Source organism: Macaca fascicularis, chromosome 8, assembly GCF_037993035.2.
Source record: "Macaca fascicularis isolate 582-1 chromosome 8, T2T-MFA8v1.1".
In the NCBI taxonomy this organism is placed as follows: Eukaryota; Metazoa; Chordata; class Mammalia; order Primates; family Cercopithecidae; genus Macaca; species Macaca fascicularis.
The window spans coordinates 148155069-148173680 of record NC_088382.1 but is presented as its reverse complement, the minus strand read 5'-3'; the positions used below and the strand labels follow the sequence as shown (position 1 = coordinate 148173680).

Below are 18612 nucleotides of genomic sequence, written 5' to 3'. Positions count from 1 at the left end.
TCCTAGCAAACATAGTGACCTCCCTCAGGGGCTATGGTGTGAGACCTGTTGCTGCTGGTGAGACAGAACAGAGGAGGTGGGGTTGGGTCATGAAACTGGACCCATCACCTCCCCTGGTGCAGAGTTGATCCTGGAAGTACTGACCCATGCATGATGGCTCCCCAGAAAAGTTGAAGTTGAAAGATTCCCGAAGTCCTTTCCCAAAATGTGATTCTACCAAGTGAGCTTGGCCACCTCATGGGCAGTGGTATGCCATCTCACTAGAGCACTCCTTGGAGAGCTCCGCACATCTCAGGGTCTTTGTTAAATATCTGTCCCAGGTTGTTTGAGTTGCTTCGAACGGAAAGACCCTCGGCTGTCTACAGGGAGAATTCTCATCTTCTTCCCCTCCTATGACAGCACTACCAGGAGTCCCAAGACCCTGTGTCTTTTTCTAACCCATGCCCCTCCATCATAGGAGGATTTGTGTGTTGAGTGGATGTCTCAGGCCTTTTGATTTCAGAGTGCTCACAAGGTTTCCGAATCTGCTTGAGTTGGTACATGACCTTGAGGAATTCTGTTTTCTATTTGCAGGGCCAGAAAGGAAGCAAAGGGGAAAATGGCAGCCCAGGACTTCCTGGCTTCCTGGGTCCCCGTGGGCCTCCGGTAAGCAGAGAACCCCAATGGAACCCAAGATACCTGGCTCCAGGTTGTGACGTTCACGTGCAGTACCTTCCCTGCCACCTCCTGTGTCTTCAGTTCTGTCTGCTCAGGCCATGGTGACCTGGTGTGGAGTCAAAGTTGCATCACAGTTTATGAGACAGTGGAGTGCCCCGAGGTCACACCTGCATGGGAATCTCAGTGCCATCACTCCTTAATCATGAGATCTTAGGAAAGTGTTGTAACCTCTTATGCTTTAGCTGTCTCATTATTCAAATGAGGATAATGACAGCATCTACTTCTGAGGATTAAATGAAATCATTCATATAAAGGGATCAGCAATGGTTCCTGACCATTGCAGGTGCTCAGTAAATACAAACCATTGTAATAATGCATGTGGTGGGACAATGGTGTTGATCATGATCCTAGAACTTGAAGGACGCTTGGAAATAATTGTAAAGGTGAGCAAGTTTGAGCCACTGGGTGAGAACACGTAGGTGATTTACTCAAAGCCACGTGGTAGGTTTGCGCTCCAGCTCATCCTTGAGTCAAGGTCTCTTGATGGCTTAAGTTAGGGGGAAGCTGTAAGGTAATCTTTGCCAAGTTTCTGGACAGAGAGATGCTAAGGGATTCAAACATTTCCAAGTGGAGCCCTCTGGTATCATCTGCATATTGCAGTCCACTGCTTGGACTGCTGACCTGATGAATGAGGCTTGCACGCAACATGCCAGAGTAGAGAGCTTGCCCATGTTCTTGTCCATCCTCTCCAATTGAATTCTGACCCCTCTGCATGCCCCACTGCCAGCCAAGCCCAGCCTGTTGGAGGTGGTAGCCCCTCTTACCCTTTTCTACCATGCTGCCCAGGCTTTGCATGGTCCCATTCACTGATTTTTACATGGGCCTATGCACTCCCTTGCTAAAGGCCAAGTCTCCTTCTCCATCCCCTTGTTAATAATGTGCTGCCACTGAGCAGCCAGGCACCCACTCCTATGGATGCCCTGTAGCAATTGCTCCTGAGTCATGATAAGAATGGGGTGCTTGTCCAGCCCTCACTACATGCCTGCTGCTGCCCAGTGTGCTTTAGGAGAACTAACACATTGATACCTCACAGTAATCCTTGAGGCAGGTGCAACCACTGTTCTCATTTTACAGATGAAGACACTGAGGCACAGAGAGCTTATGGAAGTTGTAGGAAGGTTGTTTCAGGTCACAGAGCCAAACAGTGGAGGAGCCAAGAATTGAACCTGGAGCCCAGTGTCTTATTGGCTTCTTGTTTCATACATTGTGAGCCTGCTTCTGAGAGAGGCCTGACCACAACAGGACTATTTGTAAAACTGATATCCTGGAGGCCCTCCTGGTGGAGTCATACCCATCCCATTGACAAGGAGCTCTTAACCTGTGGCTCTTCTTCCTAACCTGGGGCGATTTTTTGCTTTCCCCTGCACAGGCTGGCCAGAGAGCCTGTCTGGGATGTCCTTGGCCAGATAGACCATCGATTGTTGTCTTTGCTGGAACATGACTTGAATGGAAATGTCAGTTTTAAAGACCGTCTTAGTACTGACATTGGGCTGATGCTGCAGAGCCACTGATATTCTGTTCTGTTTTCCAGGGAGAACCAGGAGAGAAAGGAGTCCCAGGCAAGGAGGCAAGTATCCCATGCCCACTCACCCCTTGGCAACCCTTTCGCATGGATGGGCAGTCTATGCAGGCTCAGGCCCTCGGCTTAGAAGGGCCCACACTTGCCTTAACACTATCTACCTTCACTGTTTTGAAATCCTTAATGCCTTTTGAACAACTGGCTCATGTTTTAATTTTGCCAGGAGCCCCACAGATTATGTAGCCGGTTCCGGGGCACCATCTTGATATGTCTGTTTCATTTGTTTATCCCTCAGCATCCAAGCTATTAACAAATCCTGTCAACTCTGACTTCAAAATACCTGTTGGTTTTGTCCAGTTCTCTCTGTCTCTGCCCCTGGGACTCTAATCTAATCTGTCACCTGCTCTCACTTGAACACTGCAGTGATCCCCTTATGGATCTCCCTTTGTCCAGTCTTGCCCCTCCACAGTCTTTCACCCAGCAGGCAGAGGGTCTGCAGAGCATAAGCATATGGAGACGCTGCAGTACAACCTGCAGCTCAGCCCTCCCCCTGCTCTCTCCGTGGAATCAGGCTGCCGCAGTCCCACCACTCCCCTTCTTCTCTAAGCTCCAGTCACTGGCCTCTTAGCTCCTGAGACACGCCAAGTTCTTTTCCAAGGGCCCACTTTTCCCATGCTTATTCCTACTCACCCTGAGGTCTCAGCTGAAATGTTCCTTTTGCCGACTTTCCTTGACACTGAAGCAAAGCAGACCCCCCCACGATGCTTGGTTTTAGCACCCTGCTCTGTTCTGCTGTAGCCCAGGAGACCAGCACAGACTAGATACCAAAAATATTTGATGAGAGATGAACAGAAGAATGATTGAATGCAGAGAAAGTAGGTCTATGGAAATTAGCTTCTCCGTTTCAAAGCCTGCATCCTCCCACTTGAATGAGGAAGATGCATTTTTACTCTGTGCCTTTGGGTCACGTTCTTAACTGCGAGGAGGTGGTCACTGGCTTGAAACTGAATCGGATAGCTTCATGCTTGGAAAGTGTTTGCTCCTCACCTCAGCCACAGGGTGCCACTCACTGGGTGTATCATCCACTCATTGCCCAATCACTGTTTCCTCTGCTGTCTGGATTGAGGTAAAGAGGAAATACCTGTAGCTCCCATTTCTGAGTGTGCATCGGCCCCATGTGCTTGTACTTGGGCTGCTGCTTAAATAAATTCTCTCTGCACTTCTCAAATAAATTCTAGGCTAAGCAGGCATCGTAGGTCTTCCAGGTCTGATCTAGCTCTCCCCTTAGAACGGGAGCCTCCTGCTTCCCCATGCTCAATATGTCTCCATCTTCTCCCATCCAAGGCTTGGTCCTCACTCTTCCACCCATGTGGATTGCCTTTCCTGCCACTTTTTGTTGTTCAGTTTTATCCAACTTTCAAGGCTCCGTGCTTCCCAACTTACAGATTCACCCAGGAATACCGAGGCAGTTTTTGATAATTATGTTACAGAAATTAAATCAGTCTGCCTTGTGTTAGAATCAATTCCTGCCCACCTCCACCTCGTGGACAGGCTGTGAACTCTGTGAGAATGAGGATCATGTCTTATCCCTGTCCTCTGCATAGGTCTCAGGGCTGAACATGGCACCTGCATGAAAGCGATGTAGTGAATGTTTCTGGGGCTGAAATAGCCAGGCTCAGAGGAGGTCAAGAGTCCTCTCTTTGACTTTCTTCTCTTCAATCTATCAACCAAGTCTATCAACCAAGAGATGGGACAAGAGCCCCTGGGCTGAATTTCCTTTCCCAATATCAAGCTCTGCTTTCCAAATGTGTGCTGTCTAAGAGGCAGGCAGACAAGCATACCTTGGTCATCATATATGGGGAGAAAGACAGGTGTCAGCTGGCAGGAAAGTAACCCATGCATGAGAATGGACACTGGCCAGAGGGATTAGCCAATGCTTTACAGAGGAGATGGCAGAGGAGCTGGGGGCAAAGGGGCAGGAAAGAGACATTCCAGGTGGAGACCGTGACAGAAGCAGTGGGCACTGTGGGCTGTGTCCTTTGTTCTCTGATGTGACTGCCCTCCAGGAGGGGGTGGGGACTGTGGGAACATAGAAGAGGGCCACTTCTCTAAGTGCTGGGTGGTCAGGGGGCTTCCTGAAGAGGAGACCTGCAGGCCAGGTGGGAAGTAGGTGTCTGGACAGAGAGGTGGGGAGCATGCTGCAGGCACAGGGAGGACAAGGAACAGAGGCCATGAGATGGCAGAACTGTCTGTCCCTTGCACTAGAGCCATCCAGGGCAGTGACAGCCTGTTGAAGACAACAATTCGTGCAGGGCCTCCTGGGCATGTTAAAGGGAGTGGGGTTTATCCCACAAGAGGTAGGGGAGGAATCTGGAGGGGCCAACCAGGGGCTGGTGCCATCAGTCAAAGGTGGATAGTGCCAGGAGGAAAGGAAAGAAGATGCAGTGTGCCACCCCCACATAAATCAGAGGGCATAAATCAGAAAGGAGCCCTCGGGGGACCTTATCTCTTGAGGATCCCTTGTCCTCAGCATGCAGGACTGTGAACAATATTCAGCGAGGCAAGGACGCCAGTGCAGAGGGTCTGGGGCAATGACTGTCCTTGCTTTCTCCTTGCAGGGGGTCCCTGGGAAGCCTGGAGAGCCTGGATTCAAAGGAGAAAGGGTGAGTGGAGAGAGCACGGGCACCTTGAACACGCCGAATGTGACCTTTGCACAGTGGCCACGGGATGTTGAGCCTGGCCTTTGTCCAAAGCACTTAGTAAACACCCGCCTGGATCACGCCACCTGTCGTGATTTTGTTCACTTTTTCCTGGATGATCACCAGCCCCACAAAGGGAGGTTCTTTTCCTCCCAGGATTGTTTGTACTTGATGTTATTATTATTTTTTTCCTTTTTTCCTTTCTGGTTATTAGTTTAAGGACTAAAATCATCACAATTAGAGATTCAAAGGCAAGCCTTGGGAGACATTGACAGATTTCTTTCTCCCCATGTGCGAATGCCCGCCGAGATGGGCTCGGCTCCCGAAGTGCCAATTTGCCAGGAGCCAAATTTGTCGCTGGAGGTGACAAGGGAACAGATTTTCCCATAATGAATTGCCTTGGCATTATACTCAGAAAGCCTTTCTTTACATTTCATTTCTCCAAAAAACAACAGGGGAAAATACTTTTTTCTTCTTTTTCTCTCTTTTTTTGCTGAAGAGCCTGTGGAAGGCGGACGCGTTCTCACACTCACGACTGCTGCTCCCTTTGGAGGCTTTCTGTGTCTCGTTTGCCCACAATCCTGCGTTTGGTCAGCCTCACGCTGTCACACTGTTGCACGACAGGGACACGGACGTCCCAGGCACCCCCAGCCCACCCCCGCTTGTTTTCCATGGTCCTGAAAAGAATTTATCTCGGCTTTCTTCGCAAGTGGGGTGGGTGGGGAGCCGGCTGGCTTCTCCCACAGCCAGAGGAGTGAGAAAAGTGGGGGCAGAGTCTCAGGGATTCTCCCCCTTGGATCTTCCTCCTGTCTCCTTCCCATGACTTTGATTCCTCTATCCCGTGGCTGTTGGTTCCTGAGCGACGGAGCCAGGGACATGAGGGACATGTGGCTGAGAAGGCGTTGACGTTCCCCCCTGCCCCTCCGAGAATGCGACTCAGGCACCCGTGGGAGCTATTGGCGCAGGATATAGGCTTGAATTTTGGTTGAGAGCCAAGGAACTCAGACCACCAATGGCATCTCTTCTTTAATACCTAATCAATACGCGGAGAGCTTGCCTTTTGCCTGTTAAGTGCTTTCATGGCACATTGCCAGGGAGCCATTAGACTACCCTTTTCTTTGTACTCTGGGAACATTTGAAATATGGGACAAGTGCTGTCACCACAAAGTGATTGTGAGACATTTAATGAATAGAAAATGCTGTACCACACATGAGATAGGGCCTTGGCATCCAGGTGTACAAATACCAGGACTTTACTAGACCCCTGAATTCAAGATCACTGACAGAGATTGCAACGTCCTGTGAAATGCATCACACCTGGAAAATTGAAGTGACTTCTTTGGATCTGCTCAATTGTTATTTTTGAATTCATTGATTTTGGGTTATTGTTGAAATATTAAAAGCAATACAGGTACATTGTTCAACAGTGAAAACTGCAGGACAAGTGAATGCAACGAAAATTATGTGCCTCTTCTGTCTCACCCCTTAGCCCCACCCGTCTCCAGGGTCTATCACAGTGCTTTTCCTTTTTATCTTTTCAGAGGGAGTCTGTGCATACAGAATTGTGTGCGGTGTGTGTTATAAATGTGCATTTACCTTGTATTTAACCCCCTCCCCACTATGAGCATATCATACGTTATCTATTGTCTCACTCCTTGCATTTTTCATTTAAGTGCCTATGTTAGAGATTGTGTGGTGACTGTACCGTTTTCCTTTGCTGTGGCTCTGGGTCATGTTGTCAGCCATGCCACACATTTACAGTTACCATATGGTGTCTCTTCTTTTTCTCCCTGAGCCTCCCTTTCTCTGCTACATCCCAGCAATGGAGTTCCATTATCTCCGAGGCCATGAATGTGGGTGCCATATTTTCAGACCAAGCAACCATTTGAACTTGCTGGTCAAACACACAGTAGCACATAAAGGCGGAGGACTGGACTGCCCTGGGCTTGCCATAGTTACTAAATCATTGGTCCAGCACTTCCAACTCTGGGTCAGCTGTGGGGAGAGATGAGCCCTAGGCAGTGTTGGAAGCCATTGGATAATCCTCTGTGAACTCCCTAGAGCTGAGAGAAAGGAGAAGGAGATGACCTGGGAGGGAGTCACCTCTGTTGAGAGAGGACCACTGTCTCTAGAGAGCAAAACCAGGCCAGAAAGGGGTCAGCAGCTCCACCATCAGTCTCAGTTGCCAGGGCCAGCCTTCTCCAGGCAGCCCGAGGAGCTGCACTCTTGGGATTAAGAATAGGATTGGAATTCTGCAATCAACATTCTTATCCTGTTCTCTATAGACTAGCTGTGTGACCATGGGCTGGTGGCTTTCTGTCTCTGGGCCCTGCATGTTTTCTTTTTCTTTTTCCTTTCTTCTTTAAAAAACAGAGTCTCACTCTGTCACGCAGGCTGGAGTGCAGTGGCATGATCATAGCTCACTGTCGTCTCAAACTCCTGGCCTCAAGCGATCTTCCCACCTTGGCCTTCCAAGTAGCTGGGACTATAGGCAATTGCCACTGTGCCTGGCTAGTTTTTTAAAAAATTATTTTTGCTAATGATGGGGTCACAACATCTTGCCCAGGCTGCCCATGTTTTCATTTGTACAATCAGGATGGTGCATGTGATGGATTCTGGGGCTCTTGTTACCCCAAGCCACACATGGGCCACCCAGGGCCAAGGTCTCCCTTTCAGTGATCTAAGAGGCAGACTGGGGGAACCTCTTTTGCAGCCGCATGGGGTACAGTTTCCAGCCCTGAGACACACGCTAATATGCTTCTCGCCTCCTTAGGGAGATCCTGGGATCAAAGGTGACAAAGGACCTCCTGGTGGAAAGGGCCAGCCTGGGGACCCTGGAATCCCAGGCCACAAAGGCCACACAGGCCTGATGGGTCCCCAAGGACCACCTGGGGAGAACGGACCAGCTGGACCCCCAGGGCCTCCAGGCCAGCCAGGATTTCCAGGACTGAGGGTAAGGATGCTGGTACGGCTTTGGACTCGGGGCTCCTCGGGGCCTTAAAGGGAGCCAGGGAAGTGTGTGGACTTCAGAGGCACTAGGCTACACATCCCAGTCTTCCAGTGACTGAAGGTGTGACCTGGAGCAGGCTACCTTTCCTCTCTGAATCTGCCGTTCCTTGTCTGCAAAAAGGAAAAACAATCCTCTTCTGATTTATGATGATCAAGTTAAATAATGTGCCTAGCTTAAGAAATGCTCAAAAATAGTCCCTCTTCTGTTCAACCCTCTTCCTCAGTGGTAATGAATCCTTAAGACTTCATTTCTTGGGCTGTAGAACTCTTCTGCCCAGGACCTTGTGCAAAAGGCAGTTGAGAAGACACCCAGTTCCCAGGGGTCTGAACTTCATTGTGGGATGGTTCACCATCCATTTTGATGCCTGGCTTTGCCACTCTTGTATCTGCCAACCTAGAGTACTCCTTCTTCCCCCTGCATCTCTCTTTTTCCAAAGCTGGGAACAAGGGCTTATTTAGAGTGATGTTTTTTTCTTTCTTTAAACATCCTTTATCCTAGTGGCAGAACTTTCATTTACACAATCTCGTGACACAGGCATACATGGGCTATAAAAAGATAGACGCAGAGCTCCCCTGGTGGAGGTCCATGTGACCACCCCTTCCTGCTCAGCAGCCCATATGGTCTTCTGGAGACCCTTGTATTTCTCAGAGCCCAGGTCTGGATGACCTCCATGTCCCTGCCACTTCTGATGCTCTGCAGTTGCGTCAGTTCCTGGTGGCTGTGGTCAGCCTGGGTTTCAGCTGCCCTGAAAGATGCCAGGCAGCCAGAGTCTGTCTCTTGGCCAAGTCAGTGGAGAGGCTGGAGCACTCAGCTGGCTTCCAAAGCCCTCTTGGAGCTTTGCCAAGTTCTACCAGTCCTGCTGCTATGGGCAGTGATGAGAATTCTGGGACTAATAGAAAAGATTCTTGGTCAGAATAAAAGAATAAGGAAATGGAGTCTATCTCATGCCAGGTATGGGGCTACAGAGATGAGCACAGTAAGACCCCTGCCCTTGAGGGGTAGACACTGCCCTTGAGCAGTCAGACAGGAAGGGACCAGCTCTGTACAGCTTGAGGACAGCTCCTCTAGGTTCTTCTAAGAATCACATGCCACTGTGTGAGCTTGGAGACAACACTTGCTCCTCTGGTTGGCAAACTCATCAGCTTCTGTGGACCAAGCACCAGAACTTGGTGAGAAAGTTCTTTAGAGCCACAGTGGACCTAAGCAGGGAAAACCAGACCACAGGAACCAGAGTGGCCAAGTAGCCAGGCAGAGGAAATCCACACGAGTTCACATAGAAGGCAGCCTGTGGGCTATGTCCAAAAAGTGAACACAACTTTGGCAGGGAGAGATTAGGGGCCAGATCTCCCAGGTCCAGTGCTAAGAAGGGAGTATGAGTGGAATTAATGGGCATGGTGGCTTGATCAGGAAGGATATCCAGTGAATAAGCTGGAAGGGTATGGAAGGAAGGACAGCAGTGGCTTGGAGAGCCCAGAGTCCGGGTTGCTGTGTAAAATGGGATGATGCTGCCTGCATAACAGAAGGGAGGAAGGGATTTGAGACATGGAAAAGATTGGGTTAGGAACATGTACTTCCCTGTGTGGGTATATACCACCTACGAACTTCCTGGCTTCCTGAGTCCTCGGGTTCTTAGGTGGCAGAAGTTACTGGGAAGATGAATGACTCCACCTTCCCTCCCTCCTAGGGGGAGTCTCCATCCATGGAAACCCTGCGTCGGCTTATTCAAGAAGAGCTGGGGAAGCAGCTCGAAAGTGAGTATCTGGACTGTGTTACGGTCTTGCAGAGAAGAGCCCAGGAAGCAGTCCTTTCATTCAGACTTGAATGCTTTTGCATCCTGGAATAAGAAAAGCACTTGACTGGCAGCTCAAGTGTAGACTAACAGGGTTGAGGAACACCCTGAAGACTGTCTGTCCTTTATCTGACACATACGTTCTCTAGGACTAGTCCTTTAGCTTTCCCTTGATTACCTCTAGTGAAGGAGAGCTCACTATCTACAAAAACAGCTCTGCTATGATCAATCATTTATTCTGTGCATTGAGCCACTTATCTAGTCTGTAAAGAATTTTGGTTATTTACTGCTGTGAACCTCATGAAACTCACAGTCCAGAGGAGGAAGTAGATAAACAAATAGACAAGATGATTTTAGTAAAGTCAATAAAAGTTCTTAAATTTTATTTTTCACGGCAGGCATTAAAAGAGGACAGATGAACACACCTAAGATAGTTCAGAGGCCAGGGAGTGGATTAATGAAGGCGTCCTGGAGGAGGGGCCATGTGAGCTGCAAGCTGAAAGATGAAATGCAACCCCAGGTCTATGGAACAACATGTGTGAAGGCCCTGAGTGGGGCAGGCAGGCCTAGTGCTTTCAAGGAACTAAAATCCTTTCAGTCCTGTTGCACTGACTCATTGTTACGTCCCCAGGTCTAGCATGTGCCTGTGCGTAGCAGATGCTTAGGGAGGGGAAAGTAGGAGGATGGTAGTAATCATGCCAGCATGTTGGCATTTGCCAAGATCAGGTGAAGTTCTCAGCACTTGCAAGTGTTAACCCAAAGAAGCCTCCAAACAATCTCATGAGGCTCATGTAATTATTGTAAGAATTGTTAGAAGCAGAATTATTAGGGGCTAAGTAACTTAAGGTTGATGAGCTGGGAAGATCTGGCCAGGATTTGCACCCGGGAAGCCTCACTGAAGGTTCTGTGCTCTTCATCACCAAACTGTCTTGAACAACAGCCATTCCCATTTCCTCTGCAATGGGAAGTTAGAGGAGAAGAAAGTCACACAAGATCTTGTTGCAGCGAAGAAGAGAAATCTATAACTACTTTCCAGGCGCACAAGGACAAAAGGGGAGGGCACGTTTATTTACATGATCATGTCTCAGTTATTTTGCACCTCCCATTGCGAGATTCTGTGCTGGGAGCAAGGACACAGCTGTAAACAAGACGGCCCTCCTTCCTGTCCTCTTAGAGTGTCCAGGGGAACACGGTCCATTTCCATACAGGAAAAAAAACATGGTCTTTTTCCTGTATGGAAATGAGGGCAAAGGACTGTTTTCTGGAGCACACATCAACGAGTGGGTGCTGGGTGGGAGAAGGAGGCGATGAGAGGAGGGAAATAAGGACCAGATTGGTGGGTACCATGGGTAGGTGGTGTTCTGAGGTCTCATGTGTGTAGATCTCTGAGTTCTGCCTTCTGAATGTTGGATTCATCAGTGACAGAAATGGCCTTTGCTTTTGGGGGATCTCTATCCCAAGAGCAGAGACAAGACCCCTTTCAAATTGGGTTGGGTAGAGAATCTGCTGGGCTAAGTCATTTCTTCCAAACAGGCCTTTGAGGAAGGAGTATCCACTCCACTTTAAAGATGACAAAATCAAGGCTCAGAAAAGTTGAGCAGTTTGTCAGGTTGCAGAAGTGGACCACCTGTCCTCCTGCCGCCTTGTGATAGGAGTAGTAGAAGGGAGGTACTCTGGGAAGTGATCAACCAGGCAGTCAGAAGAGCCTGACTCTGCCTTGGTTTCCCTGTCAAACGCCAGGGGCCTTGGGTAGCCTCCCAGCCTCTGGTCTTGGTCACACTGTCTGCAAAATAGCAGTTTGGGCCTGATTACCTGTGACTGCATGGCAAACAAAGACTGCCCTTGGTGGCCACCAGATGGGCATATATCCCTGTCCCATTGAAAGGCTGCCAGACCAGCACTGGACCTCTGGGTCTTTAAATCAACTCTGTCATATTAACATTTTAGATGTATAGGATCTCCAATGACCATCGTGTCCCGCCCTTTAGCTTATAGATGAGGAATTTGACATTGGAGAGGAAAAGTGACCAACATAGCTTTGTGTAAGCCACTTATCTCCTCCATCCCAGTGTCAGTTTCCCAGCTGACCACTGCAATTGCTACTACTGCTACTGCTGTCCATGCTACTATGGCTTCCATCGTTCTGCCCCTGGGGTAGCAGCCAGCATCTCCTGAGCACTTAGCAAGTACCAGGCACTATTCCACATACATCATCTCACGTACTCCATCCTCATTCCAGCCCAGTGGGGTAGGTGCTAGTTCATTGTCTCCATTGCATAGAAAGGGACACCAAGGCTGAGAATGGTCAAGTAGCTTGCTCGAGGCCACCTGGCTGGCCGTGGCAGTCCTGGGATCCCAGCCTAGGCAGACCTGCTCCAGGGTCAGTGATGGTCACTACTGATTAAGTCACCCCATGGCCAGCCACAATCAGAAGGTGCCCATACAAATGCTGCACATATGCCAAGTGACGTGTCATCGATATTGTTTCTGCAGCTATTATTGGCCCCTTGGTTCTGAGTTGGCAGTGAGTAGCCGTCCTGTCCTATGTCCACTATCCATTCTTCATGAAATGCCTCTCTTCTTCCTACTCCACAGCCAAACTCGCCTACCTCCTGGCCCAGATGCCCCCAGCGCACATGAAGGCATCTCAAGGCAGACCCGGGCCCCCAGGGCCCCCTGGAAAAGATGGGCTTCCAGGTCGGGCCGGCCCCATGGGGGAGCCAGGTCGTCCTGGGCAGGGTGGTCTGGAAGGACCCTCTGGACCCATAGGTCCAAAAGGTGAGTGAAGACCTGGAGGAGATGTGCTCCATGTACTTCTGGAAGGTAGAGAAGGAACACGGCTGGGAGGTGGCACTGCATGCATTATTCATGCCACTCTCACTGCCTGTAGCTTGGTAACACCCAGAGTTTTCGCATCATATAATTTTATCATATGCATAAGAGGCTTTCATACTTGACATTTCTACAAAATTATGCTTCTGCTAGGAAGATTGAATCAGTTCCCTCCTACTTTCTTGTTCTCTCTCCATCTCCGCTGCTCAAGTTTCAGGGAGGTAAACAACATGCCTCCTTCTTCCCCTACCGAGTTTAGCACTGAGGAATCAGACATTTCATCTCAATGGAGATTAAATGCCAGCCTTAAAATTGGAACAGAGCAGCTGTTAACTGCCCAGGTCTCAAGGCAGTGACTTATCAGGACATCAGAGCTCCAGCCAACAGAAGGTCTCTCTTTCAGAGGGTGGAGGCTGTACCATTTAACTCATCACACAGTGGCAAACAGGTCAGAGCACTTACTCTCTCTGCAGGAAGACAGATGTGAGAGAGAGAGGGGAAGGATTAAAAAATAAATTTAAAAAATTATTTTTTTAACAAATAAAAGTTTTGTTTTGTTTTTTTAATTTACTTCAAGTTCTGGGATACGTGTGCTGAATGTGAAGGTTTGATAACATTAGGTATACATGTGCCATGGTGGTTTGCTTCACCTATCAAACCGTCACCTAGGTTTAAAGCCCCGCATGCATTAGGTATTTGTCCTAATGCTCTCCCTCCCCTTGACCCCCACCCCTCAACAGGCCCCGGTGTGTGATGTTCCCCTCCCTGTGTCCAAGTGTTCTCATTGTTCAGCTCCCACTTATGAGTGAGAACATGTGTTGTTTGGTTTTCTGTTCCTGTGTTAGTTTGCTGAGCATGATGGTTTCCAGCTTCATCCATGTTCCTGCAACAGATCTGAACTCAATTCTTTTTAATGGCTTCATAGTATTCCTTGGTGTATATGTACCACATTTTCTTAATCCAGTCTATCATTGATGGGCATTTGGGTTGGTTCCAAGTCTTTGCTATGGTAAATAGTGCTGCAATAAACGTATGTGTGCATGTGTCTTTATAGTAGAATGATTTATAAAAGGTTGTTTAAAAAATATTTGATCTACTTTTTAAAGCTTGCCTGCTTTCAAATAGCTTATACAATTAATAATTTTTGAATAAGGCAATTTCAAATAAAGATAAAAGACAGGAGACCAGCCCATAATTCACTCCTGTGCGATTAGGAGTAAGTGTGGGGCAGGGAAAAGAGCATGTGGTGTCATTTTAGCTGCTCTGGAGTGACTTGTTGGAGTTAGGGAGACGGATGCCTCTAACATTGTCCTCTTTTGATCTCCCGTTTTCTTACTAATTCTTAATTTGTGTATCCATTTCCTATAATGTTTCTCCTACTTGAAAGGCTTTTTGTTAAATTTGTATATTCTAGTCCTACTCATATGATTTCATAAAACAAAATATATAAAATAAATGTCAACAAGAAAGCATAAAGCATAGAGAACATCAGATTGTGGCAGAATACTGACCAAACATAATTATTATAACAATAAAAGTGAATGGTCTGAAGTCCCTGTGAACCAGCAGAATTTCAATTGGGGTTACAAAAGAAAATATATTGCATGCAGCAGATATTCTGGAAACAATATGGCAAAACAAGTGATTGATTTAAAAAACAAGGGTGAGAGACAGTTTACTCCCATCTCCACCATCTTCATTCAAATATGATCTCAAGTGTCCTCCCAGGGGAAACGGATCACTCTGTCTCCTCTGCATGCGTGGAGTGGTTTTTAAAATTCCTATGATGGTACTTATCGCACATTCTGTTTCATACTAGAATGTTCTTCGTGCCCTATTTTATTTCTCTTATTAAATTTCAAGCTTCTTGAGAGTAGAGCTGTGTCTTACTTATCACTGCACATGCCTATGTGAGTGTTGAATTTGTTTATATATCATCCCGTTTCTTCCTGATAAAAGTTCAGGTACAATGCTTGGAAATACAGGAAGCATGGACATATAAGAGGGGATGCATGCGGACTTCTGTGTGTATGGCATATGAGAGAGAGTGTGTAGGTGTGTACATTTGTCTGAATGAGTCAGTATGTGTATATGAGTGTATGTATACAGTTATCAATATGGTTTGAATATATATATATGTCTGTATGGAATTGGGTAGATGTGTGCTTGAGCAAATGTTCATATGTAAATATGCGTTTTTAGGAGGGAGTGTTTGTTTGTTTTGGTGATTCCATACGCATATTTCTGAATGTGAGTGTGTGCTGGAGTGTGTGTGTGTGAATGAGTATGTGAATGGGAATTGGGGCTACTGTGCGGCATGAGGGTATGTACACACGGTGATTTAGACTGGAACACTGCAGCAGCCCAGTGTTGCACCTGGACATCCCGTTGCAGGATGTCCAGTTTCTGTTGTCCCCGGGGGTCTCCACCATCAAAAGTGCATGTTTTTCTTCCCAGGTGAGCGAGGAGCCAAAGGTGACCCAGGTGCACCTGGAGTTGGCCTCCGAGGCGAGATGGGACCCCCTGGCATCCCAGGTATGACTCATTCTGGAGGCTCAGGGGTAGGGTGTGAGCTACCTGGAGACGCAGCACTCCTGCCCGTGGCCCCCCAGGACTCAGCAGTGAGTGGAGAGGAGGGTTAGGCTCTACAGATGAGGAGAAGACAGAGATCACTTACTTAGTTTCATTAAATATTTCTAAACTACGACCTTCTTGACTTACTAAGAAAACTATAGTGTATTCTATGAATTGTTGAAGTGTGTCCTATGAATTTAAAATTTCATGAAATGGTCCTAGAGAAAGCAAAACAAAACAAACAAAACAAAACAAAAACTGACTTGAGCTAAATCAGGAACTTCTGGGGACTATGTTTCTCTTTCAGACATTTCTGGTGCACATTCACTATCGTAAGTGCTGAGGACTCACATTTTAAAATGTGTCTATTTTGTTTAACCTAGCACTTTCGAAATTCACTTGAAAGAGGAGTCCTTTTTCTTTCACTGTGCAGTTGTTAATATCCCTTTAGCACTTCTCAGAATATGTTTTGGGAAATGCTCAGCCAGTGGTAGGGTGGTTAGCTGTCCCAGGGCTGAGGTCGTTTCTGGGACCTGGGAATTTCAGCTTTAAAACGAAGACATGACTTGAGAAAACTGGGACAAGTTGGTCATGCTACCCAGTGGCCATGTTGGAAGATCTCTACAATGCAACAATAATCACATTCCAAAATGAGGTGTATAGGTAGAAGGTAGAAGAAATTTGACTGTTGAGGCTTCTATTTTTTATTTAACTTTAATTTATATGTTTGCCTGAGGTCATATCTGAATATTGATCTTATAGAGAATTTCAATTTTAGTATTTATACCTTCATGATTTTCCAAATTTTCTAAAGTGGATATTTATTATTATTTTCCTTAGAGAAGATAATTAGAAATACATTATAAATATTTATTTTTATGGCTCACCTATTTTCAAATAGCTTATAATATTAAGAGTAACATTTAAAACCAGGCAATTTCAAATCAAGAGTAAATGGCCGAACAGAAACCATTGAAAAGGAGGAAGTAACTGTACCAATGTGGAAGTGAGATAATTATCACATTTTCAGTGGCTCTTAGCCCAAGGAATGAATAACACTGAGGCCTCCAAACTTGATCTAGGCAAGATTATAGATTAAATAGCTATTACCAAAGCATTAATAGAATTAATGAAATATCTACCGATCTTTTTAAGTGAAAAGTTTACTTTGTGTTTATTTTATATCAGATTTTCTGATAAGATGATTACTAAGACTTAAGAAGGGATGTCACTACTAGGGTTAAACTCAAGACTTAGCACTGACCTTCCAAGTTCCCAAAGCTAAGAAGAAAGATAGGTTGATTATATATGATGTTATGATGTTACTAAGTGAAGGGACAGAAGTTTGTCTATAGGCAGTATTTTCTGGATCTCAATTTTGGACTATTTTAAGTGTCACTTACTTGCATCCTAGATGTTGTCTTTGGCCATGGTTTTGCAGAATAGCTTAATGTAATCCAAATATGTGGTTCAAATTTAATGTGTAGATAAAGCTGAGAAAATAGAGATTTGGGACAAGTTGGATGTTGAGTAATGGAATGTCACCAGGTGTCTCTAAGGTCATGTGAATTGGGGCTAAGGGTTAATGATTAGGACTTGGTGTCTACTCTCCATTCAGACACGTTCCCTAGACCCATGTAAGAACCCAGAAGGCCAGGTCTCTCATCTGACTCTTCAGTGGAAAACGTATACCTTACCTGGTCTCAATCTACCCTTGTTTCTTTCTCTCCAGTGGTACCTGGATTACTATCCCAGGTCCAATAGTTAAAGCAACCCCTCCTTCTGCATATTGAGGTGCTCCTGCTACCTTGTGTTTATGTGGACCACTCTAGTTGCTCAGAGCTCCCAGACCTTGGGGATGTTCCATCTGAGGACGTTTCAGGTCCTGAGTTCATAGTGAATGGAAGCTGTGAGGTCAGGGCCCATCCCCTCCCAGAAGGATCTTGAACCACCTTCTGTTTCTTTTGCTCCTTGGGCCAGGTCAACCCGGGGAACCTGGCTATGCTAAAGATGGACTTCCTGGGATCCCTGGCCCTCAAGGGGAGACAGGACCAGCTGGACATCCTGGCCCCCCAGGACCCCCTGGTCCCCCAGGCCAGTGTGACCCTTCCCAGTGTGCCTACTTCGCCAGCCTTGCTGCCCGGCCAGGTAATGTGAAGGGCCCCTAGAGGACTCTGGAAAGCCGGAAGACTGCAGTGGATTTCTGAAACTTGAACTGGGAGCCCAGTGGGAAGCCAGAGGTCTTGAAAGACTTCAGCCATGTGTTCCTTTTTTTTCTTTCTTTTATTGTTTGCTTTTTGTTTTATTTTCTTGAGAGACCTCAAAATTATTAAATCCAACAGATGCTGCCGGTCGGTCAGATGATTATTAATATTATTCTTGTTGCTAATTATTATTATTATTTCATATGCTGATGCTTTGTGAGTTCTTTCCCACTCCTTTGAAGTTGGGAAAACTTGATTTATGGGGCAGGAGATCGTTTCTTCATTCTTCTGACAGCCCCCGTCTGATGTGTAACTGCCCATTTTAAGGAAACTCTTGGTGCTACAAAACCCTGACCAGACACTTGACAAATTTACCTCTTTCTTCAAAAGAAAAACTTTAAGAAAATGAGTCAATGGGCTTCATTGTCAGTCATGTCCAGAGATCACCCAGGGAGAAATAATACAAACACTACCGCTGTCCAGAGAGGGAAAAGAAGCAGGAAGAGAAAGAATTTGCAACCATGAGGAATGTTCCCACCTCCCGATGGGACGTGCATTTGGAGAACACAGAATCAGCCCTCAGGGTGCACTCCAGCCATCTCAGTGCTCCGAGCTCACAGAAATGAAATAATGTCTGTGGTTGGCAATGGCTTTGTGGGATCATATGTTTTGGCCAAAGATGGGAAAACCCATGTTGAAGAGGCAGCCCTTGAGAGTTGATTTGTCTTCTAAACAGTGGGTAAGGCCCCTTCAAGTTCCTCTTGTTGGTTTCAATTATATTAATTATAAAACAAGTGGATGTGGTGACCATCCACTTGTGTTCCCTAATGGTGGGCAGTTGGCCAGAGCACTGAGCAGAGCTGGGAAATTTGTATCTCCAGGGCTCTGTCTCTGAAATAAATGGCATCAAGTTCATGTGTGTATGTGACATGCCCTGCGCGAACAGGTGCTCAATAAATCCAAGTTTCCTTCTCCTGAGTTCTTCTTGATGATTGATTTCTGATATTCAGCGCCCACCTGAATGTGAACTCCTCAAGCACTGGGATGTATCTTTTCTTTCCGAGAACCGTAGCACAGAGTCCACATGTTCAGCCCACCTGGTGAATGAATGAGGGAGTGAATGTGTGTGCCTGACTGAGCTAGTCCAGGGCCATTCATTAGCCTGCCCTTCATATGGAAGCAGACATTTAGATGTGCACATTTATGCAGGATCACAGTGAGGAGGGAGTGAAGCAAGTCAGAAAGTTTTAGCAGAACCTGTCCTGTTC

The 18612-nt window shown here is 46.8% G+C and overlaps 1 protein-coding gene across 1 annotated transcript in view; it reads left to right on the top strand.

Annotated features, from left to right (window-relative positions):
* COL22A1 (collagen type XXII alpha 1 chain) overlaps positions 1 to 18322 on the top strand; it is a 326468-nt gene extending 308146 nt beyond the window's left edge. Inside the window, exons 57-64 of the mRNA XM_045398749.2 lie at positions 574 to 645; positions 2249 to 2284; positions 4855 to 4899; positions 7709 to 7888; positions 9630 to 9696; positions 12330 to 12512; positions 15024 to 15101; positions 17121 to 18322. Coding sequence (XP_045254684.2) covers positions 574 to 645; positions 2249 to 2284; positions 4855 to 4899; positions 7709 to 7888; positions 9630 to 9696; positions 12330 to 12512; positions 15024 to 15101; positions 17121 to 17308 — 849 coding nt within the window. The 3' untranslated portion in view covers positions 17309 to 18322. The remainder of the gene's footprint in view (positions 1 to 573; positions 646 to 2248; positions 2285 to 4854; positions 4900 to 7708; positions 7889 to 9629; positions 9697 to 12329; positions 12513 to 15023; positions 15102 to 17120) is intronic.
* Positions 18323 to 18612: the final 290 nt, after the last annotated feature.